The sequence below is a fragment of the Canis lupus genome, chromosome 34, assembly GCF_011100685.1.
Source record: "Canis lupus familiaris isolate Mischka breed German Shepherd chromosome 34, alternate assembly UU_Cfam_GSD_1.0, whole genome shotgun sequence".
Classification (NCBI taxonomy): domain Eukaryota; kingdom Metazoa; phylum Chordata; class Mammalia; order Carnivora; family Canidae; genus Canis; species Canis lupus.
This window is the reverse complement of record NC_049255.1, coordinates 21,214,609-21,239,574: the sequence shown is the minus strand read 5'-3', so window position 1 is coordinate 21,239,574 and position 24,966 is coordinate 21,214,609. Positions and strand designations below refer to the sequence as shown.

The following is a 24,966-nucleotide window of genomic DNA, read 5'->3' as shown; positions in this document are numbered from 1 at the left end:
ACAGCTGGGGAATTTAATGATTAAAGGAAGTTCTTTTAGATAGATGAGAGAAAAGACCTAATTTTCACTTCATTTCTAGTAGCTCTGAAAATTAATATTTGCTTACAAAGTTTGGCAATAAGATTTCAAAAGCCAGAAAATGTATATAAATGTGCTGGGAAATATGGTTTTTAATATATGGCCAATGTAAATCAGTCCAGATGCAAGCACTGTGCAGGATTCCAAGCTGGTGCAATTCACAGATTTAATCACAACTTTGCTCTGAGGAAAAATTTCCCTGTAACTTTGAAAATACGGGGTTCTTTGCCACTAATATCCATCCTCTTCCTGTGAAAAACAGTTGAAATGCTTGCTGCCACTTAAAACATCAATGAAACAGTAATGATTAGATACTTGGGAATAATTAGATTTTTTAAAGACTGATTAAAAGTCTGTTTTGATGTGTTAGCCCCTAATGAAAGTTACAGTTCACTGATTTAAGAGAATAGTTGATACGAGTACAACCCTCTAGACTGCAAATGTTGGGCGTGAACTGGTTAAAACAGAGTATCATGACTACAGTGAGTGGTATTTGGAAGCTATCTCATAAAGTTGCTTAGTTTCCTTAAAAACGATTTTTAAAAGGCAAACTCAAATTGTAAATTAAAATCTATTATACCCAATGGGCAGCAGAAAACCTCTCCAGTGTCGTGGAAGTCAGAGGAAAAAATCATCAGTACCATCATCCACAAATATAAACTGAATGCCAGCACAGTTTGAGGCCTGGGCAAGGAGCCTTCATGGAGGCTGAGGGGAGACAGGGATGTAACGTGCTCAAATAGTGACAAGATTAGTCCCTCAATCTTTTGTGTCACCCCAACTCCCAAACACTGTTGCTACATTACGCACTTAGCATTCTTTGTGTTGGTCTGTTTGGATGGCTATCTCTTTCAAATAGTGAGCTCCCCAAGGACTGGGATCCTGTCTTTCTCAAGTTCATATCCTCAATTCCCTACGCTATTGGAAATATGGAAGGTACTCAGTAAATATTCACTGGATGAATAAGTGACTGAAAACTATTTAGGCAGGAAACTGAGAGGCAGAGTAAGAAAACTCGACTCAGGCAGAAAATGGATGTCAGAGCCCGTTTCAGGTTCTTTGCCATACGGGCTACCTTCTCTGGACCTTGGTTTTCTCATGTTTAATCTAGGACTAACACCTGCCTCGTGGGACTGTTGTGGACATCAAATAAAAAACAAGTATAAAAGTACTTTGGGCACATGCATGTAAGTGTAAGGTATTATTAGGCTAAGCAATTGGTACAGGTGGTAAATGCTATAAGATATATAATTAACACAGCTGAAAAACAAGTAGATCATTAAATGAAGTTGCCTAATTCCATACAACGGTGACTCAGAGAATTGAGAATCAAGTTATTCTTCCTTGAAAAAGCCTAATAATCATCTTCTACCATGTAAAGGTAACATAAATATTGAATAACAAACTGGCTGCCATCTGATTTAGGAAATTTGCGTGGTTCTCTTTTACCTGGAAAAATAGTACTCCTACTGGGCTTCAGTTTAGTAATCTGCAGAAAGAGGGGCTTGGGTTAGAGATTCTTCAAGGTCCCTTCCAGCTTCAATGGCTAAATCCTTTGTCACTCAATTCTACCAGCAAAATGGATTTAAACTGTCTAGAAGTACATACATGCTTCTCTGCTAGCTTTTTTTTTTTTTTTTTCCTGGTCACCAAGACCATTCCCTTGGCTCTTGTTTCTTGTGGTCTCAAGACAAAGGAATTTGGCCTTTGTGATGAATCCCTTTAAGATGTCATCAGAGGAAGGTGATGAGTCTAGGATGATCTGCTGTGTATACAGAAAAACCTATGCACCTGGAGATACTTTTTACCTCCTTCACTCCCAAATTTTCCAAGGAAGAGCACACAGGCAATGAATGCTCAATAAATCCCTACTTACCATCAAGGCTGAGTTCTTTTCCTTTGATTCCAGAAATTGTAAAGTTCAACAAGGAAAATAAATATTCAGAAATTGGAATTGTGAATTGTGCTTGTTCCTCCTCTTCCCCCTATCAAATCCTACTCCACTTTCCAGGCCTGGCTCAAATGCTGCACCATCTGGGGGATCTTTTCTGATGCTAGTCCCCTGCACCCCCACCCTCTTCTCTGAGCTCCCACCACTGCCTGAATCTCTCTCCCAGATAGATTCGGCCCTGTGTTATGGTCGTGTGCATGTCTGGTAGTTCTCATTCAGCTAAGGGCTCGGTGAAACCATAGCGGAGGCTCATGTTGCTTGTAGCCCCCACAGCACTGAACTCAGCCCTTAGGTGTTCATTCACCAGCTCTTAGAATCGGCAAAGAGTTTACTCTTTAGTTAAAAATATTCAAGTAACATGTGTTCAAATGCTTGCTTTAACCAAGGCAGTGGAGACCATGACCTCTCCATTTTCTGGATTCTCCTCTATAAGAAGTCAGAAACACCCTTGAGCAGAATGGGACAGCACAATTTCATAAAAAACAACCTTCTTCGTTTTATTTTACTTTGAACTTAATTAATGGTAATGCTTAACCTTCTACCTCTTAATTACATTGGCAAGTTGGTGAGGTTTATTGATCCATGCATGAGGAGTTAATTCCAAAAAAGACTTTGACAAGGAGCACTTTATGGGAGAACACATCGTTATTCCAACAGCTTTGCTGGAATGACCTGCAGACACTGCCTGGCCAGACTCAGGCCAGTCGGGCTTCCTGCCACTTGTGCCAATTTCCTAATGATCTAATAGGAATGCACAACAACCCTGTAAAGAACCAAGTCTTTCTCTCCTTCTGGTCTTAAAAATGAAGTAAGATCTAGTGGGTAAAAGTGTATCCTTAAGGGAAAATGCAGCATGGCTCTGCAATGTTTTGAACACTAATAGGGCTCTGCTGAGAGTGTAGCAAAAAAAAAAAAAAAATTTAAAGGCAACAGGATGCTTCATAAACACCTGTTAACTACCTAAGTACACAGCTTTTATACCCAGAAACACAGGATATTCTAATTGTTACCCCATTACCCAGGGCAGATAATGCACTCACAGACATATGGCCAAAAGATGTAATCCATTGCTATGGACTCAATTGTGTCTCCCCCCAAATTCATATGTTCAAACTCTAATCCCAATGTGATGGTATTTGGAGATGAGGTGTTTGGGAGGTAATTAGGTTTACATGAGGTTATGAGAGTGGGCTCTCATGACGGGATTAGTGCTTTCATAAGAAGAGACACCACAGAGCTGTTCTCTTTCCCCCTCCCTGTTTCCTGGGGACATGGTAAGAAGCCAGAAAGGAGGGATCTCATCAGAATCTGACCATACACACATCCTGATTTTGGACTTGCAGTCTTGAAAATTATGAAAATGAATTTCTTTTGGGGAAGTCATTAAGCTACTCAGTCTACTGTATTTTCTTATAGTATCCCAAGCAGACTAGTACCTTCATTTAAAAAAAAAAAAAAGGGAAGAAAGAGAAAACAATGAAAACCCCAAACTTACGCACAAACCCAAAACTAACTGGCCTTCAGGGAGAGAGGTATTGCTCTGGGCACTATTTTGGGTGATGCAGGGTAAGGTCTGGGGTTGAACAGGGGAAAGAGGCACCAAAAACAATGGAAAAAAAAATGAGGAGTGAGAATCCACGAGGGTAAGACTGCCAGCCGACATAAGGTGGGCACAGAAAGGTGGGCTGTTGGAATAATGATGTGTTCTCCCATAAAGTGCTCCTTGTCTTAAAACAAAGGTGAAGGAGTAAAACCAAGGTAGAGAGAAAAGCTCTGAGGACAAGTGCAGTGCTTGTCTTCAGCTTAGAAGAACATAGGGAAAGATTCTCAAAACAGTGGTAACCACACTGGGGCCTGAGGTTTATTAAAAAAAGACTTGCTGATTTTTAAAAAAATCCTATCTGATGACAGGCCATCTGTTAGCTTGAATTTACTTCAAGAGAAAGGTAGAGGCTAAGATTTAGAGTGCAGGAAGTAGCTCAAAGTTCTGCTCTAATCCTAGGCTAATTCCTCATTTTCCAAAGCCCTTGGTTTATTAAGCCTTCATTTTGTTAATTTGTAGAAAGGAAGGAATAGTAACAATTCCCGTTTGTCTTGTCAAGAGTGGAAAAAGACTGACTATGTGGCATTAGGAGAAAATCAGATTTACCACGTGACACCATGGTATATGCCTCTTCCTCTATGAAGACTTTCTTTCCTCCATGAAGACTTTCTTATCAATGCTTGTTTCCCCCAAAATGTCCCTAGTCTCCTCTCCCAGTCCTCTCCTGGGAGACCCTGACACATTTCTTACAATCTATTTTGTGGAAAACCTATTTGTGTATTTGTTATGCTTTATAATAGAATTTAGAGTCTGCCTAAACTAGACTAAAAATACAAATTTTGACTTTTTAAAGGAATACGTTTTAGAAGGTTCAGTTTGATTCTAACTAATGTGTCCCAGTGACTTTCTTAATGTAAGCTGCCTCAAATACCTTTCAGCACTAATAAAGAGCCAGCCCATAAGGTGAAAAATAGCTTTTGTGGAGACATTTTTACTCTCCTTTCAAAAACAATATTTTGATATAATTTATAAACTCATTACATATGTGTGTTCATGGCTTTCAGGGCTTAAAGAGGTGTTTTGTTTTGTTTTGTTTTGTTTTTGGCTTAAAGAGTTCTAAGCACCTCCATCCACCTGTGATACCCTCGAGCATGTCTTTCCCCCTCTCTTGGCATCCTGCTTTCCCATATTATAAATGTAAAAGACTGTTTTATTAAACAATATTGAAGTTAAAAAAAGTAAACTTTTTTATTTAAAAATTTTTTTTAAAAGTAAACATTTTTGAAGACTTACAGCATACCAGACCCTTGTCATCATAAAGTGTTCAAAAAGAGCACTCCCCATGTTAAGACGATGCCAACCTTGCTGGCATCACTTGATTGCGGGGAGGTGAGCAAAAGAGAGATCCTGGAAGCAGATTTATTCTTTTTCTTTTCTTATTCTTTTCTTTCTTTTCTTTCTTTTCTTTCTTTCTTTCTTTCTTTCTTTCTTTCTTTCTTTCTTTCTTTCCTCTCTTTCTCTCTTTCTCTCTCTTTCTTTTCTTCCTTCCTTCCTTCCTTCCTTCCTTCCTTCCCTCCCTCCCTCCCTCCTTTCTTTTCTTTCTTTCTTTCTTTCCTTTCTTTTTTCTTTCTTTCTTTCTTTCCTTTCTTTTTTCTTTCTCTCTTTCTTTCTTTCTTTCTCTCTTTCTTTCTTTCAAGCCTGGTTGGAAGCTGGCTTCCCTGGCTAGAGGGAATTACCATGGCCCATTCAAAGTCATCGGAACATCAGAGAACCCCCATTCAAACTCTGGCAGTTTTCATCCTGGAGTCAGGTCTGTGTGTTTGACCTTGAGAGCGCCAGCTCTTATGATAATTCTACGACTGGAAGCTAGACAGCTGGCTCCACTCTCACATCTTTCCCTTCAATCTTTTACATTTACATTTCAGCAGTGACTGCTCACAGGCTCCCAGAGCCAAGTTCTCCTCTCTGCTTCTTATATGCACAGGGAGTCTCAAACCCAAGGTGTACCAAAGGGCAGAGAGTCAAAGACCTTCTCATGAGACACTGGAATCTAGAGTGAAACCAGGTCCCTTCTGCCCCCACCCCCCATAAATATCGAAGCAGGGATGGCTCACCTATTGTGACAAGAATCATGGAAAAGATAAAGAGGTACAAAATGAGATACCCTGATTCCAACATGGTGCACTCTCTACTGGGTTCAAACAGCAAGAGAATGTATCAAAGACAACTGACTTCAATCCCAGTTGTAGAGAGTGAAGTCATAGGAGAGAGGAAGAAACAAAAGCACAGGATTGGAAACGGCCACATCTATTTGGGATAGCTCCAGGAAAGCTTTTTAAGGTTGGTTGATACAGATTTTCAAACCATGGAGATGGGAAAAGGCACGAGGCAGACAGCAGCCTGGAGCACAGACAGAAGCGTAAAACATCAACGTCCAGGAGAAGACAGTCCCATTTGGGCAAGTGTGGCAAAAAGAATGTGAAGGAAAGAGATGGGAGATAGTGAAGTATTTTGGGACTACTTCTTAGATGAGCTGGGCTAGAAATACAGACGCATGGATCTCAAACTGAGCATGCACAAGAACCTCCCTCAAGAGTCTTGTAGAAGATGCACATGTCTCGGCTCCCTGTGCAGAGATTCTGGGGAGTGGTCCAGAACTCTACTTTTTTCATGAGGACTTGAGGGTGATTCCAAAGCAGGTGACCTCTCATACATTTTGGGAAAACCAAGCTTTGAGAGTCTCATGACTCGTCATTGCCCCTCAGATGCTACGAGCTCTCGAACCAGCAACATGCAACATTCTGGAGACTGCAATGCTGACTCATAATTGCCCTGTGGGGATTCAAGGGAAGCAAAGTTCTCCATTGCCGATTCTGTTGCACATAGCTGGGGCTCGGCCCTCTGCAGTTATTTACTGTTCAAAGCCCCCACACTTTGATTTTTTGTTCAGCCCTGTCAGCCTCTCTGAACCCTCATTTAGCAACTGAGGTAAGAAATATTACTTCCATTCTATTCATGGGTGAAGTTTAAGGTAAAATAAATGAGGTGACTATAGACTGGTAGCTGGTCAAGCTGGGTGTGAACCAGGTCTGACTCTACATTCCATGATTTTTCTTGATAATCATTTGTTGCCTCACACTGGGCCTGCTAAGTGAAAGATTGAATGTCTTACCTAGGACTCTTGACTCTTATTTTCAGGTTTATTTTTAACATTGATTTTAAAGCATAAACACTCTTCTCTCTCTCTCTCTTTCTCTCTCTCTCTCCCCTCTGTCCCAGTACTTTTCTTCTAATTGGAAACATAAGGTTATAGATACTTTTTCTCTTTTGAGGGGACAGAGCAGTTCAGGAGACCCTACTAATACAAGATTATGTGGTGTATCTGGGTAATTATCATTCCTTTATCCTTTCAGAGACAAACGATAAATAGGAAAGAAAATGAGGAACAGACTCCTTTCCCTGTTTTCTTTCCATCCTTTTATCTCTAAAGTAGGAAGTTTACTGAACCACTGCCAACAATTCACTCAGCCTAATGAAGTGTACAAGTAATAGGATTAAATAATCTTAAACCATTATTACAGTGGCCTGATGCTGACATTCATCCAAACTCTGGCAAATACCGAGTGGTGAGTTCATGCTTGATTTAAAAATAAACAAACTAGGGCAGTGGGAAGGTTCTAGCATAAAGTTTCAGAGGCATTTAACCTGGAAATCTGAGACTCTCCATCTTGGTTGGAGCTGAAGCAAACCCTGTCCTATTTCTACATTCTCCAATCAAAATTTATGGAATCCCATTTTCTAGGGATGTTTCTCTGGAGTCTGTAGCCACATATGATTAAACCTCTTCATGTCAGTCCCAAAGAAAGCAGATCTTTGAAGGCATCATCAAGGTTCATAGTTTCTATTCCTGCCTCTGCCATTAATAAACCATATAACCTCAGGCAAATCAGTCAGCTTTCTTGGGCTTTAGGTGTTCTCAGCTGTAAACTGACATTATTGAATTTCTAAGGTTCCTTCCTTCTGGCCTTTGAAATACATTCTAATACTATAACAACAAAAATAAATATACTTTGGGATCAGAACTGGAAAAAGAAAAGGTTACACTCAGCTAGCCTCTTCCTTTTTCTGGGCAGTCTGCTTGCAGGTCATGCCTGCCTACCCTCACCAAGGGTCGGCCTGGAGCCTATAGGGATGTGGTGAGCAGCAGCCTTGGTCAGCAGAGGACTGGGGGCTAGTTGGGAAAAAGGGTTAAATAAAAACCTTTACAAAGGGCAATGCAGTAACTATCTCCCCTCCCCTACAGCCTTGCTCTTGTGTAATTACAGGGTAATGATATGAATGCCTGTTGAAGAGAGAGGTGCTTTCCAAAGCATATTCAATCCCCAAATCATTTTGCTCACGGGTTAATTATCCCTGTAAAATTTTATAGCATTCTTCACTTAGATCATTTATGCTTTTAAAGATTTACCTCAGTATTTTATACTTTTTGTTGCTTCTGTATAGGGCTTTTGTTGCTGTTGTATTTTCTAAACCTAAATTCATAATTGTAATTTTGTCAACCGACTAAACTTTTATTATTCTAAGACTTTAGATTTTCTCAGATTTTCTAGAATAGTCACATCATCTATAAATATTGATACATCCTAGTTTTAGGACTTTGAGTGATAGTCTCAGAAAAATAGGTATGATAAACGCTATTCATCTAAAATTGAGAAACACTATACATACAAATGACAACATATTTTTAGAGATATGTAGGCAAAATATAAAAAAGTGCATGGATATGATAAGAAAAGATTTAACATAATGACTACCTCTGTACAAGAGTTCTGGAAATGTGATTAGGAACAAGAACCTAAAGGTTTCAATGGAATTTCTGTTTTATTTGTTAAACTGGATAAAGGGTACATGAGATTTCATCATATTATGCTTTCTATCTTTGTGTGTTAGAAATATAACACAATAAATTGAAATATACATGTAAAACAAAGAAAAAGTTATAGACATTAAAGTTTGTATAAGACTTTTTGTTTCCCAATTCCCATTATGAAGGCTAGCATGTTAAAAATAATATTAATATAATAGCAGTGATCCTATGCACATCCAGCAGGATATAGGAAGAAGGCTGGCCATTAGTTTATTTTATCCTATTAAACATATATCTTCTTTCCTCTTCTGTTTTACTTAGAGCTTGTTTTGTGTTCTCGCAACTGCTTTTGTTTTAAACAAGGATGTGTGATAAATTTCATTAAATGCCTTCTTGGCATTTATGGAGATGACTAATTTATTAACATTTGATATCTATGTAATGGATTATGTTAAAGTGTTCCTAACATTGTCTTAACATTGAATTACCTGGGATGTTTCATTACATGGCACTCAATTTGCTAATACTTCGTTTAGGATTTCTGCATGCGTGAAAGTCCGATGAGCAGACTTTTCTTTTGGGGGCAACCATGTTTAGGTATTCTTGATCAGGGTCAGGTTAGCTTTCTAAAATGATCTGAGAAGCTTATCTTGTCTTGCTGAGCTCTGAAAGTTGAACTAGCACAGGAATCATTTGTTCTTTAAAGACCTGAGAAGTCCTTTTGGTGAAATTTCCAGGTGCTTTCTCAGGTAGTAGGTTTGCATTCTACCCCTGTTCATGGAATTATTCAGGTGTTCTTCCTCTGCATGTTAAGTGTGCACAGGTCATAGTCTCTTCTATAAAATTTTAAGTGCAATATTAATTTTTAAATTTTCAAAGAATCATCTCCTGGACCTGAAAATTATAATATTCCTCAGTTTATCAATAACTGCCTTTAATGATTTCCTTATTCCTGTAGGTTGACTTGGTTATCCTTTTCTAGGCCTTTAGATGAAAATATATGCATCCTTTCCTGCTGCAGTTAATGATCCTAGCTGTACTGGAATTCAACTCTGGCTGAGTCTCATTCTGGTTGTCATGCAGCATTACCATCAGCACTACTTTCTAAGAAGTCTTTAACCCACGAGTATGCTTATTTCTTTATCCTTTGATAGGTTTCTTGTCTTATTGTAATGCTACGTGCAACTCTGCGAGCCAAAGTAAAAAAAAAATGCCTATATTTTCCTCTTAGACTATGAGACAATGTTTTTTAAGTCTTCCACAGAGATTTGAAAAGAAGATACAATCTCTTTGCTTATATGGATCAAATCAATTACATTAATCATATTACTCAACTTCCATAATTGGTTTGTCAAAGACTGCACAGAATGTGTTAAAGATTTATAAAGCATATGGTTTAACCATTTTCGTCTTATATTTCATCAATATTTTTGTATTATATGTTTCAATGTAATGATATTTAACAAAGAAAGGCTCAGGGCTGTTTTTCTAGAGCTATGATATTTATCAATAAAGTAATGTATTTTGGCCTATGTAATAGTTTTGTTCTGAGTTGTACTTTGCCATTAATATTGTAGTTAATAGGTGATTAATATTATTTCCTTTTAGCCTGAATTTGTTATTTATCTTTTCCTCTCTCTTTAACTATTAGTTGCATTGGTTCATTGCTTATCACCATTTTATTAGCCCTGGATTTCCCACATACTTTATTTTGATTATCTGTCTGCTGGAATATTTCTTTGAGTCTTTTTTTTTGGGGGGGGGGGAAGGTATGTAGGTGATATATATTCTTTTTGAATGCCCATAGAAGGTATTTTTTTTCTTTTCTTTTTTTGAGGGTGTGTGTGTTTGTGTGATTTATCTTTTTATTTAAATTCAGTTTGCCAACATATAGCTTTACACCCACTGCTCATCACATCATGTGAATGCCCTTTGGAGAAGGCAAAGTTTAATGTACTGTCATGTAACTAAAGCAAGTTACTAATTAGTATGGATAGTATGATCCCATTTGTGTGTATGTGTACACACATGTGTAAACCACATGTATATAGATGTATGATTATATCTATACACAGATATATTGAAAAAGGAATGTGTGGTAAAATATAAACTGTTATATCAATTAGATGGGGGAACTACGCATATTTTAATACATTTTCTAATTTTTCTCTAATGAGCATATAATACTTAAAAACATGGTTGTATTTAAGAATGACTACCATAAGAAAGGATATTTTGAGCTTGATATTGTTCTAATATGTCCAGAAATAAGGCAAAAAATTTTATAAAATTCAGAGTGTAGGTTAACTGTATTTTTTAAACTTGACATCATGAAAAAATGGTAATAGAGAAAAAATTAATTATGAGAAAAGAAACCTATTCATAACAAATGAGATTTCCAGTGACTGGTTGGGTGCATGAAAAGAGCTGGACTTGAGAATCAAGGGCCAAGGTCAACTCTCAGATCTGATGCTCATGCTTTATGGAACAGAACATGTTGACTTTTTCTAAAACTCAGCTTCTTATTACTGGAAAGGAAGGCAATAATGATCATACTATTTTCTAGGATCATTAGAGGTGACATAAAATAAGAGTCCTCTATAAAATTTAGAGCACTAAACAAATGTTATTATTATTATTTTTAACCATAAAAAGAAGTGTTTTCCTTGAAACTTGAGGTATTTCAGGGAGAGTCACATGTAAATATTCAAGAAAAGAAAGGCTTGAGTTTTTCTGCCAACAGAAGTTGAGCATTTCAGGTTCTGGAATGCTGGAAGGCATGACTTATGTGGTCATCAATTCAAATGTTGGAAATGGAAGGCTCTAATTGCAAAGGGCTATCAGTGTCTTCATATCTTTAGGAATTGAATATTAGTTTCCGGGTGGTAATATGGATCTAGTAATCAAATACAAGTTAGAAGATCTGTCCCTAGCCTTAGTTTGTCTTTCCTTTTGAAAATACAAAGCCACTATTAGGTGGGACCAGTAATTCCCCACCCCCCACCCCCACATCCATCTATTTCACAAGGTTCTGGTAGAAATGGTAACATGCAATGAGAGGTGCCCAGGAGCACTGTAAAATGTAAGGAGGGGGTGCAGATAGAACGATCAGTAGTAGTTAGCATGGTGAAATCGCTCTAGAGGATACTTGACAGATGTCCCTCTTTCTTGAAGCATTTTCTCCTTTCTGAGAGAGTGCTTGAGGGTTAATGATGTAACATCAAGAAGGAAGTGTGTGTGCAGGTGCACTTGATGTGAGGGGAGAAAGACACTCCTTAGAGGTGAGGGAGCAGGTGTGGGCATTTGAGAAAAGAGAAGGGAAGTTCACATGGATTTTTCAACTTTTGTCCAAACTGAGCTCCTTTCCCAACGCCCACATGAAGCACTGGCCATAACTGCTTTTAAAACACCATTAGTATTTAGTGTATTAAAGGACAACTTTCCTGCAGAGGTAGGAGACTGTGGCCATTTAGTGACATAAGGGAGCAAAAGGCTGCTAGCATGTTGGCCACTAATGTGTAAGCTCAGGAACTTCACAGTGTTTAGTCTCCTGCAGAGTTGGCCTCCTGTTTCCTGAGGTCTTTTAATCATTTGGATTTTAACTCTAATAAAAAATGTACCAACTTCCACTGTTGGGAGAGTTAGAAGTTGGATTTGATCCACTCTGAGTAAGAGACCTGGTTTAGGGGAAGATCTTTGGCTGCCATTTCATAAACAGACTGACTGAGAATCTCGGATGTGCTATGTCTCAGGCCCAGACTCCTTGGCAATGCTAAGGACACAGCAGTTCTTCTGTTAATCTATACTTGTGGCACGTCTCATTCAGGACAGAAGAACAATGAATGGGAGGTACAGCTACTGCCTCTCATACTCAAACCAACATAAAAATCTTTTTTTTTTAAATTTTTTATTTATTTATGATAGTTACAGAGAGAGAGAGAGAGAGAGAGAGAGAGAGACATAGGCAGAAGGAGAAGCAGGCTCCATGCACCGGGAGCCCGATGTGGGATTCGATCCCGGGTCTCCAGGATCACGCCCTGGGCCAAAGGCAGGCGCCAAACCGCTGCGCCACCCAGGGATCCCCCAACATAAAAATCTTAAGCAAGGCATGAACCTCTTCTTCTCACGTATGTCCTCATATTCCTTCTATGACGTCCATTTATTTCAGTATTTCCATAGCAACTGTAGCTATGAAATTACCCCAAACATAGAGGATTTCTAAATTGTATCAGAGTATGCTAAGGGAAAAAGCAATGATAACAATGTTATTAATGGATTAAGCCCTTATATTAGTAAAGGATTTCGTAATGTAAAAAACATCACAATTGTTCATTCCTAGTCTTAGAAGACAAAGAAGAAGCTAATATCTTCCTTTTATAAGAAAAGCCTCATTTTATAAATGAGGATACTGGTTCTCAGAAACTAAATGACTTATCCAAGGTCACACCAAGGTAAGGTCTAGAAGCAATATATTCTGTTTATATCACCTTACTTCTTAAGGAAGCTTAGTGCTCATCATTTTAATCTGTTGATTTATTTACACAAATCCATAAGAATAATCAAAACTAAGCTTATAAGAGATCACTAAAGTACAAAAGCATCTCATTGATTTTGCTAACAACTATACATAAACTTAAAATAACTATTACAGGGGGCTCTGGGTGACTCAGTCAGCTGGGTGTCTGACTGTCAATTTCAGCTTGGGTCACAGTCTTGGGGTCATGGGATGGGGCCCTGCATCAGGCTCCATGCTCAATAAAGAGTCTGCTTGTACCTCTCCCTCTGCTCCTCCCTCTACTCAAGTGTGCTCTCTCTTTCTAAAATAAATAAATAAACAAAATCTTTTAAAAAATAAAATAACTAGTGCCTGGGTGGCTCAGTTGGTTGAGCATCTGCCTTCAGCTCGGTCATGATCCTGGGGTCCTAGGATAGAGTCCTGCGTTGGGCTCCCTGCTCAATAGGGAGCCTGCTTCTTCCTCTCCTACTGCCCTTCCCCTCCCTTGTGCTCTCTCTCAAATAAATGAATAAAATCTTAAAAAAATAACTATTATGTAAGACACTTATTAAATTTGTTCAAGTAAATATAAATAAATCTCAATAGTGGATAAGTTATAGTTTAATATATGGCTTCACATTGCTGATGGTTCTGTGAATTTGAAAAATCTTTCTTAACAAATCTAGCAAAAGTTCTCCAAATTGCTACAAAGTAAACTTGGTAATATAAATCAAAGAATTTTGTAGGGAAAAAACTAAAAATAATATAAAACTTTTACTCAGCTACTTATTGGCATGTTATTCACAATACTGAAAGAATAGAAAATGCCCAATATCCTTCTAGTGGCAAACAGCTTTAAAATGTAGTATACAAACGTAATGTAAAACTAAACAGATAAAAAGATAAAAATAGAGGTTATTAACAATGGAAAGCTATATACATATTTTATTAAGTCAACCAATAAAAAACACAAAAGAAAGCACATATAAAATGATTAAAGAAAATTAAAGTGCCCAGAGAACCAAACTGGTTTAATTATAGTTATGTATGTGTAAGGATTAAGGATTCAAGAGACAACAGGAAAATCAGAATAATCAGTGAAGCAAAGATAAAGACATAACTGATATATTTTCCCTCCAAATTATATAAAAGGTCAATTCAAATATGATCTAAGTTGATCAATAATCAATTTAGGCAAGAACAAATAAAAGTTATATAAGAAGTCTTCTTTCTAAACTCAAAGCATCATACATGGATGGTCTTTACACAGAAATAATGAACTAAACCATGATCATTAATATTCTGATTCTATTGAAAAAAAAAAAAAAACATACTGACTAAGGCCCAGGGCCTGGGTTTTCTCCATTTTTTTCATACAGGATGTCTCTTGGACCTCAGTTTCCACCAACAAAACAAGAGACAGTTTGAATGGATGGCATCACAGGTGCTTCTGTTGGAGAATTTTGATTCCAAGACACAGGCTCCTCCTTACTACACACTCTGTCTTCAAAACCAATTTGTTTCATTTTAGTCCCCCAGCTTCCCTAAATCTCGTCAAAAGAAAACTTTTACACTTCTGGTGTGGCAGCTTATTGTACTAATGAAAAGTCCCAAAGAAATTAAAACACTAACACATCCATCCGAGAGCTCGAGGGCTGTGTTGAACTCTGAAATCAATATTGAACAAGGGTCTCTGAATCCAGCTTAACTGAATTCTGATAAGAATTAAATTACATTTTTAGAGTCACCATGGATAGATCTCATAAAGAAAAATCTTGATTAAAGGTTCTTTGGAGGGAGAGAAGTCAAAAAGGATGGTAAGAATTTCCATTGTTTGACTTCACCCAGCTCTTCCAAGGATGTGATTAAATATTTCCCAGATACTCTCCCCTTGTCATAAGCACAGTCTGACAGTAGGCAACCAAAGCAGAGAGAATTACCAACTGAAGAATCACTGAGCTCCTATGCCTGGCATGGAGCTTGGAACCTGAGCCGACACACAGTAGAAACCCATAATTTAGCCTGATTACACCTTTTTTTTCAGTCTCATTACACCCTCAAAAGGGCAAGAAAAGCATTTAAAAATGGGACAGGGGTATGCCTGAGAGGTTAAAACAATTTGCTAAAGCCCAAGGAGTCTCACGACACATGTAATGTCCTCATATTCAGAAATACTAAATATGTCAGAAATATTACCAAAATTTATCTCAGAATAACATGCATTCCATTACCATTCCTTGGGCAGGCCAAGTGTGCTTTACAGGATTGCTTCATTTCATCTTCAGAAGCCACTGGGGAGAATCCTGCAATCACCCCCATTATATATATGGGGGGGTAGGGGCTTGGAAAGATCGAGTAACTTTCTCAAGGAGACAAAGCATTAAGTGATGAAATGAAATTCAAGCCATGTTCTTCACACCATGTTACACTGTTTCCCAATATTGTTCCAATGCTTCCTAGCCCTGAGGGACATGAGAAAAAATGAAGGAGGCCACTGCCAGAGCACCATTAAAGTGGCAAGAATCAACAATACAGTCCCCAAAAGGATGAAAAATAGACATAGAGCTACAAAAAACAAAACACAAAACAAAACAAAACAAAACAAAACAAACAAAAAAAACCCCACAGCGTTGTGTGGTCACTTCATATAAGGACGAACGGCCATAGCTGCTTCCAGAGGCTCTGCGGACCTCATCGTCAGAGAACTCACTGCGGTAAATAATTTCATGCAGTGGCCCTAAGTCATTGTGAACGATAGTCCATACAGTCTGTTTATAAAGGTAGGGGATTTTGTAATTTTCCCCTTTTCAGGAAAGATTTCAAAAGGCGAGATTTGAAATATTCTTATTTCCTGAAGAGGGAAGCTTTTATTCAGTAGACTTTCTCTCATATGTAACAGCTCCTTTCCAGATCAATAGGACATTATGGTGTTTGTGTTTATGTTCTAAACAAACTAAAAATGTGTGGTGTCAGCAGAGACTATAGGACCAGGGGTGTGAACAACTGAATATAGCCCTGGCTATGACACCAAGGACTGAACGGAAGAGGTCATCTTCCTCCTCTCTGTGTTTCTGTGTTCTCACTTCTAAAAAGAGGAATCTGTTCCCAGCTCCCGCATTGTGAGGCGCTATGACGATGCCATATGTGTTTAAGTTAAGTCGCCTTTGGGGAGAGAAACAAAATCAAATGGAACCTAAGAGATGCAAAACAATATTGAGCCCTGCAAGATCTTCATCTTCAAGAACTTTCAGATCTGCGCCACAGACTCCAGGGCTGCAATGAGTAGAGCCTTCAGGTCATGGGAAGATACCAATGAGGCCAGAAGCTTCTGCAGTGGACTTGAACCTCCGTGTTCTGCAGAGCTATGTAAAACTCCTGAGACCTTGCACCCAAGGCTTCTTTTATGTTAAAATGCCTGGGCACTGAGGCCAAACCATGTCTCTTTTGCGGGTTTGCAAAAATGCACCAATCTTTCCACTGCACCGATTTTTCCACTCATAAGTGTTAAACAGATTAAAATCATGCAGAAAGAGAGCAAAGATATGTATTTTAAATTTTAAAAAAGTTTATGTTCCTTCATCAAATTGCTCTACCACAAAATAGCTTAATGTGTAGATTTAAGTAGCCTGGTAAGAAATGAAGATAGTGTGAGTATTTATTAGCCACCCAGCTATGTTATTAAAATATAGTTGCTGTGTTCTTTAAAAAAAAACAGAATTATTAGTTCAGTCAGCATTACTATTCATTTTCCTGTATAATAAAGGGTCTATCTGTTTGCATCATTGAAAACCTGCTGGGTATGGCAGGTAAGAAATCTTTTGGGAAGATAAGAGGTGACTCAAAGGGCTCAGGAATTTGAAAGAGCATTAAGGAGTCCAGAGGCCCTGCAATGTTTCTTTATGAATCCTGGCAAATTCAAATGCACAGTGAGACCTAATAATAAGAGGTATGGCTCTGCTACTTGGGAAACCTTCTGCTGTGCAGGGGTGGGGTGTGAGCTTGTACATACATGCTGGAAAGGCACAAGGGGGATGATCTTCCCAGCAGACCACTAATTGATGACAAGCAGATCTTCCTAACGTAACATGCCTTTCTGACCTCATGAACAGGGGACAATCGGAAAAAATTAAGATATGCCAACCTACACACACACACACACACACACTTTGAAATTGGGGGAGAAATAAAGATCTGCTGGCTATATTCTATCTGGTGTGACTGGCATTTTGCCAAAGAAGACATCTCTGCAAAGCAGCAGAGCAGAATGTGAACTTACGATGTAGCAGGGCTCGCAGTAAGCTTTCTTCTCCACCGCATAGAAGGGCTGTCCCCGGAGCTTGTTGTTGCAGATGATGCAGGTGAAACAATCCACATGGAAGACCTGATCCATGGCAGTGCATCCTGTCCCTTCCCCAACCACATTTTCTCCACAGCGAGCACAGCGGCCTGAAAGAAAAAAGAGATGGACTCCTAAGAACACACCGAGGAACACCTTCAGTCCTCCCAGGACTAAAGCCAACACAGATGAGACAGCCGATTCATCATGTCCGCAGCAAGAGGGCTTTAACACCACCACCGTCACGGCCACCAGGAGCAAGATCGCCAGTACAGCCACCACTGGCCCGAGTAAGGCCGCCATGATGGGGAGTTTACATGAGGCCTTTGTGGAGAGGACCCTACAGAAAGTGACAGAGTAGAACTCAGGTCCTCCAATGTCGAGGCCAGTGCTGTGCCTCTAATCTCACACCAAGGGTTGAGGAACGTGACTCAGCACGGTAGCAGTGGAAGGCACGGTCTAGGCAACGTCTTTCTGCTTGGAGAGTCTACTTGCCTAGTTAGACTGTGAGGGCACTGGGTAAAAAAGTCAAACTTCAACTCCTTTCGGGAAAGCCCAGGTTATAAAATCTCTACATCCAGCCCTCAGTGACAGACAGATCAAAAGGGAGTCCCTTTTATTTCCTGACAGTTCTGACTGCTAGAAAGTTCTTTCTCATACTGAACCAGACTGCTTCCTCAAGCTAACTGCTACCCAGTACTTCCAGTTCTGTCTTCTAGGGCCTCATGAAATAAGCTTCATCTTTTATACCTGACACCCTTTAAGTTATTACAATTCAGTTAGTATTGCCTCCAAGTTTGATCATACTTTGAACATCCCTAAAACCTGCCAACAGTTCCACATACTATAGGGCTTTGAGTCCTGATGGTCCTGGTTGTCACTGTCCAGCCCAGTGTTCTGTGGGCTTTCAGCATTCTTAAAATGATTTACTGGGCATCTGGACCACATATGGACATCAGATTGAGGTTTTCAAAAATTCGTTGTTTTAAATAGGAACAATAAAGCATAACTCAAGACAAATATTTATGTCAGTGTGAGGCACTATGCTGGCCACAGTCTGTATCTCTATCTGGTTCCATCATGGGAATCTTGAGTCAGGGATCAGATCCACATCCAGTTTTCCTTCTTCTTCTTTATTTCTATAAGTAAAAAGTCTTAACAAATAATCACAGGTTACTGGGAATGTCAGCAAGAATCTGGGGGCTGTAATACATAAGCTGTAGCAAACCTAGTGCTTCCTGTGTGCCAGGCATTTTTAAGGGGCTTCATAAACATGCTAACTCATTTCCTGTTTACGACCATCCATGTCATAGGTCTGTTATTATCCATGTTTCACAGATGAGGAAACTGAGTCACTAAAGTGGTTAATGAAATTCAAATCCAACTAATCTAGCTTCAGTGTCCATGGTTTCAACCACTATGCTGTCTGGCTTCTGCTTAGTGTTGTGCATCAGGATTGAACACAGAGCTGACATTATGGGGAGATTTCTCCCTGAAGACTGCTTTCAGCACTCCATCACATTGGATTGACAATCATTTCACACCTAAAAATAGGAGGGCTAAATGTTTCAACTTGGGAGAAAAGAGGCAAATATATTTCTAATCCTCTCTGGTTGCATTGGCACTGGAAAATATTTCTATATGTTCTGTTGCAGGCCTTGAATGTATTTTTAAAATATAACCCAAACTACAGATCATTTTCCCCCTAAGGAACAAGAAGTATCAAGTACTGGAAAAAGAGTTAAACTCTTGGAAACTGAGCTGCCTCCACTGTAGTTGATATTATAAAGTCCTGGTATCATATTCTTCACACTTGATTAAAACTTTTGTAATAAACTTTGTGGCTTGTTTCACAAACTTCTACCCAAGAGTTAAATTTGCAACTGTTTTTATCATGAGATGTGTATAACCTTAGAAAGTTGCCTTTAAAATTTTGGATTTTAATTGCCTTTAGTAACAAAACTAGGTCATTGTGTATGGTATTTGTTTTCTGATTATTCAGGAAAAAAACAACCAAACAACCCAATAGCTTAATTGGTTTACTAAAAAGTTCATTGTGCTATATTTGAACTTGATGCTAAACTTCTCAAAGCTTCATTTTATCTGTCATTTTATCACAGAAAACACACTGGGATCATAGGCAAGTGGATCACCAATTCATAAAGTCTTATATTTTAAAGAGCCATCATCATTCTTAGTATTCAAACCTTTTTCAACTGCTTGTGCAAATCACCAAAATTTACATTTTTAAGATTAATCCAAAGTGGTATTTATGGTATTATCTTTATTACTATTTTTCCTGCCTTCATTGAATCATATTGAAATCACTGATCTATTTTGGTGAACTAAAGAAATAATGCAATACAACAGTGATAATGAAAAATAAAGGTTTAGCAGCAGCAGAATAAACATACTAATGACATGAAAATATTTTGAGCTACATGGCACTGTTGGTGAACACTGGTCAAATAATACCAATCAATAGGGGTCTGTGATATATGTGCAATCTTTAAGAATGCGATGATTATTAAGAAGAGCATAATGGATTCCTGAGACACCTGGGTGGCTCAGTTGGTTAAGCATCTGACTCTTGGTTTCAGGTCAGGTCATGGTCTCATGAGTCATGAGATTGAGCCCTGTGTTGGGCTCTGTGCTGAGTGGGGAGTCTGCTTAAAGAGTCTCTCCTCTGACCTCCCCCCACCCTTCCCCTGCTCTCTCTCTAAAATAAATAAATAAACCTTTTTTTAAAAAGAGCACACTGGATTCCTGTGAAAACTAATTTTACATTTCGAATCTGTTAAATTCAGGTCAATGGAATTATTTTTAATTATTACTTTTTCCCTTTCTAGACCTTAAACTGGGCTCCTTGATGGTCCACCAGACTACTAGCAATGGGTGAACCACACCTTGGGGAAAAAAAAAATTCTGACTAAATGTTATAGTTTGCTGGTCCTGGTGGTCTGTAAGATACCTGGAGGTAGCTATTTTGATTCAGACCATTGCTGGACCAAAGTATAATTTCTGGAACCCAAAAGTTTGAGTCTACATGGTTTTTGGAGAGTTTGCTAGCTAACCCTGAGGCTCTGGAGGAGAATCTCAATCACTGATCAGAGAGAAAGAAAAGGGCAGACCCCTAAAGGTCAGGTTGAAAGACAAGTTTTGAAATTCTCATTCTGTTCAAGAAACGTTCTCCAGGTATCTACTCTTTGCCAGTACTATACTCTGCTTCTGTGTGATGATATACAGGAATGGATGAGACAATGTCAGCGCCTTTAACAAGATGATATCCATTCTTCAATCACATGAAAAAAGGTGCCAAGTGCCATAGGAGAAAGTGCTATGGAGCTGTGGAAGGAAAATCACACGAGAGGGGTCCAGAAAGGTTTTGTGGAGAAAGAGGCACTTGAGCCCAACTCAAGGATGGAATTGTGACAGGTGGAGATGGGAGAGAGAAAAACATTCTAGTTTTCTCCAAAGAGAATGAGTGGCTCAGCTTGAGTAGATCCCAAACCTCTGCAGTAACTTGGTGCTGGCACAACAAGAATTTGTCTTCTCCGCTATGAAAGCAGATGGGCTGTATTCATAAGGAACAATCTTCTCCTTTATATTTTGGAGAACATTCTTCCAGAGTAGGTCAGGCTAATATGCTGGACCCAGACATGACCAGCTCTGCTGCCTCCCGTATTTTTCCTATTCTTGGGAGAAATCGGGGACACAGGCTCGAGGGCAGTCAGTCTGGCACCTTTAAAATCACAAGCACAGAAGAAAAGCTAAGAACAAAAAATAAAAATAGCCCTACACATCAGCAGGACAGAAAAGGTGCCCGAATGTTCCCTTTTCACATGAACAAAATTTACAAACTATGCCTTTTAGGGAAGCATTCACAATGGAAAGAAAGTTACTCAAGCATAGTACATCCTTGCCCCTAGAGGGGCGTACACTACATATCATTAAAAGCAGACTACAATCTTAATGCCCATCTTTCGGACAAGTATCTTAGTACTTTTAAATGTGAAAAACCAGGGGAATGGTACTAGACTTGAAGGCATCAGAGCATGAAGGAAACAGAGTTGATTAGGGCTGGTAGGAAGCTCACATTCAGACTCAGGGCTGGTATGAGGAGCTTGCTGGCAAAGCTTAGCACAGCAATTTAAAAAATCCAATGACAGAGGATCAGTCAGTCTGAAGAGAATTTTGATAGTGAATTAAGATGCCTGAATAAAAAAAAAAAAAAAGAACTTGTTTCCAAAGCTTGCCTATATATTGTCACTTGCTATGTATATTGCTTCATATTTACTGTGGAACCAGGCACGGGTTCTTCTCATCCCTTCCCGATGTATCCTGTCACAACTATAGCAACGTTTGGAGTGAAGCCTCTTTGAAAGGCTTCTTTCCACCACACTCCTACTACCCAAATCAGGATCCATTATCTTCCATGGGCCATTCCAATGGTTTCCTGACTGCTCCAGTATCTGATCTACTTACTCTTATAAATGGGAAACTTTATGGAAGTCTTAGTACTGAGCTAAGTCTGAAAGGTTATCCAGAATTTGAACAAGTCATTTTTAGAAATGGCATGGGTGGAGGGTGACATTATTAGGCAAATAACAGGTTGAGCAAGGGAGGTAGAGTAGTAGGATCTGGTTTTCATATTTATTGCTTCCAGTTTTGTCTTTTGGTAATGTGGACATAATTAATGTGAAAATAATATTTTTATTGAAAACTGGGTTTTTTTTTGTGTGTGTGTGATCCTTGCACTATTAGTGTAATAGGTCACAGGCCCTCTTTAGCAAACACTGCTTGTTTTTGAGGTAGGATTAAAAATGTCCATAGCCATTTGAAAGCTGGTGATACTCCCAAACTTGTGCATTATTTAACATCAAAAGTAAAATAGAAACTATATGCATACACAGGCATCAAGCCAGGTCACATTTGTCTTCATGTCATCCCTGCTATCTGACTTTAATAACTGAAATTTTAGGCACAAGCAAAAGTAATATTCTATTTTTAAATATCACAATGAATTGAAACCTTATATGCCAATTGTATGATATATCAGCTTTCTTATTATGCACCTTCTGCAAAATATTCTGAACAGAGTCCCATTTGAAAAGTTGAATCAAGTTATATCAGGGTAATGAAGTCATGGTAAAGTATTCCTAGAAACAAAGATTGCTTCAATTTATCCTACATATGGCCACTGGGATTATCTTCCTAGAGCAGAGCTTCCATTAAGCTGATTCAGAAATTATCTTCCACTGAAATTACAGAAAGATAATAGAAGAAGTTTGCATTCTTTTTGTGACAGGTGCATATGACATTCACTGAAGGTTTTAGAATGATGGCATTTTCTAATCACCAAAGCTTTTGCTTTATAGAAACCTGGAGCATTAATGCATGTAATAATAGACATCCTGTTTTTCAAACTACTTAAGTCCTAGGACAGTGATTTTTTAACCTTGTCAATATATTGGGTAATCTGGGGGAACTTACAAAAACAAAAATAAAAACATTGATTTCTGGGCTCCAGCTCCAGAAGATTCTGATTTTATCGGTCTGAGGAGGGATGACCTAGGATTGGAATTTTAAAAGCTCTCCTGGTGATTCTTCATGTTCAGCCAAGTTGAGCCACTCTTCCAAGGGGTACCTATTTCTGTACTGCTCATCACGATAACAGCTGACGAGCATTGCCCAAATAGGTTTGTTTTATCTGCATTCAAAACAGTTCAGGGACAGACCATTAAGAGCAAGTTGGCTGAAAATAGTTCTGCTTTTCACCAATGACTTTTCACCCTAATGCTGTTTCTTTTAAATCTTAGTTTGAAGGGTTTTCAATGGCTTTCTACTCATTGATAACATACAAGAACAGAATCGGCTAAATTGTCTCATATTCTGCTAGCACTGAAAGAAGTTCACTTATTTTAATTAGAAGCACTCTTACAGAAGCCTTTTGTGTTGTAAATGAACATATCATATGGCACTGCTGAATGGTGTTAGACAATACAGAATCTAACAAGAATGCCAACTGATGGACATTTAAGATGTGATAGTATGTAGCACATCACATATCAAATTCAGTTTTTTCCTACTTCCTTGAACTCTGCCTTTAAATAACATATTGAGTCTCCCACGGTTAGTGCTATTTAGCCGTATGAATAATGGAATCCTTATCATATCTTAAAAGCTGGACTTTAGGACAAACCTAGTTTTGTCACCCTGCTGTGTATATACAATGGTATTATACTAGTTCATCATGTTGTCGCTGAGATGATCCTTGCTGTGATGCTTGCATATTCAATGGGGACTTGGGTGGGAGGGAGGAGGCAGCAGATGGCAGTTCCTCTCTCTCTCTTCCCTACACACACGTGCTTGTGCTCTCTCTCACACACATGTGTGCACAGACACAGCAGGCAAACGAGCAGTGGTTACTATTGCGCTATGATCACTGGTAGACATAAGAAGCCTTGGGAGAAATTAAAAGCAAAAAGTCAAAGAAATTAAAATAAGAATTTAAGTTAGAGTAACAGAATGAAACAAAGCAAAAACCACCCCAAATTGTCAGAGAGAACAGTATAGGAGTGGGTGGATAAAGGCCAGGGCCACAAACCTGATAAGATGGAGTAAAGGCTGAATCCTTCTGATTAAAGGAAGTCATTATGAAGTCTAGCCATGAGGTGATTCATTTATAGATACATATTTGCTTAGGCTGGACCTTCAGGGAAGGGGGTGGATTGGGAGGGGGAGTCCCACCTGGGGTTGCAAAAGCAAGCATGTTCCACTGACTTAATTATATTGCATGTGAAAAAGCATTAACAAAAATACAGAAGAAAATTACTGTGTTTTTTTCTCTATGTCCAGCACTGCCCTAAGCACTCCACATACATTCTTTCATAGTGCTCTAATGCTTACCTATTTTAATTTGATAGTTAAAATGTCTGAGGTTAAGTCACTTGGCCAAGGTCTCAGAGACAGAAGGAGGTGAGGCTGAGATCGGAACCAGCTCAGACTTCAAAAGCCCATCTTCTTGATCAGCATGTGTTTTTCTATGAGTACAGTTTATTATTCAATCATAACTCTGACATCTTTGGTGTTGGTTAGGAGTGTGGGCCATTCCCACACCCAGGGAAAGAAGAGCCAATATAGCATCACTTCTCTGACCTCCAAATCTTGGGAGCTCTCAGTAAACATCAGAATCTTCGACAGGTAGGGAGATTAGTATATAGGTGGTGGTGGGTGGGGGGTCCTTCAGAGAAGATTTTAAAGAATTGAAACTCAAACTCTGGCTTCCTATTTCAAAAGCTTTTAAAAAAAATACTGATATTCATGCTTTACCTCTAGAGGCTCTGATTTATTTGGTCTGGGGTGGGGCCCTGACATAACAATGCTAATGTGCAGTGGGTTTGAGAAGCCTTGCTCTAAAAGGAACAGCACGTTTATGTGGTCCACAATATAGTTTGTTCTAGAGAATTCTTACAAAACAAGGATGGTTAGGACTAAGAGCCCTAGCCCTACAGAGCTACATCCTAGTAAGCTGCACTTAGCTGTGTTCAGAAAGGCAGTGAATTGGATACCAAGCACCTTAGTCCCAACCTTCACTCAACTAAGTAACATACACATGCACAGTGTGTAGGTCAGGGCAACTATTTTCTGGCAACTTCCATCCTCAGGTAACACGGCTCCAGTAAAAGCAAAAATC

General features: G+C 38.8%; 1 protein-coding gene across 11 annotated transcripts in view; it reads right to left on the bottom strand.

Annotated features, from left to right (window-relative positions):
* Positions 1–24,966, bottom strand: part of LOC478670 (LIM domain containing preferred translocation partner in lipoma) — a 603,162-nt gene that overhangs the window by 104,034 nt on the left and 474,162 nt on the right. For all 11 annotated transcript variants that reach the window (XM_038583676.1, XM_038583674.1, XM_038583673.1 and 8 more), the window contains one exon: positions 17,211–17,380. In XM_038583676.1, the coding sequence (XP_038439604.1) occupies positions 17,211–17,380 (170 nt within the window). The remainder of the gene's footprint in view (positions 1–17,210; positions 17,381–24,966) is intronic.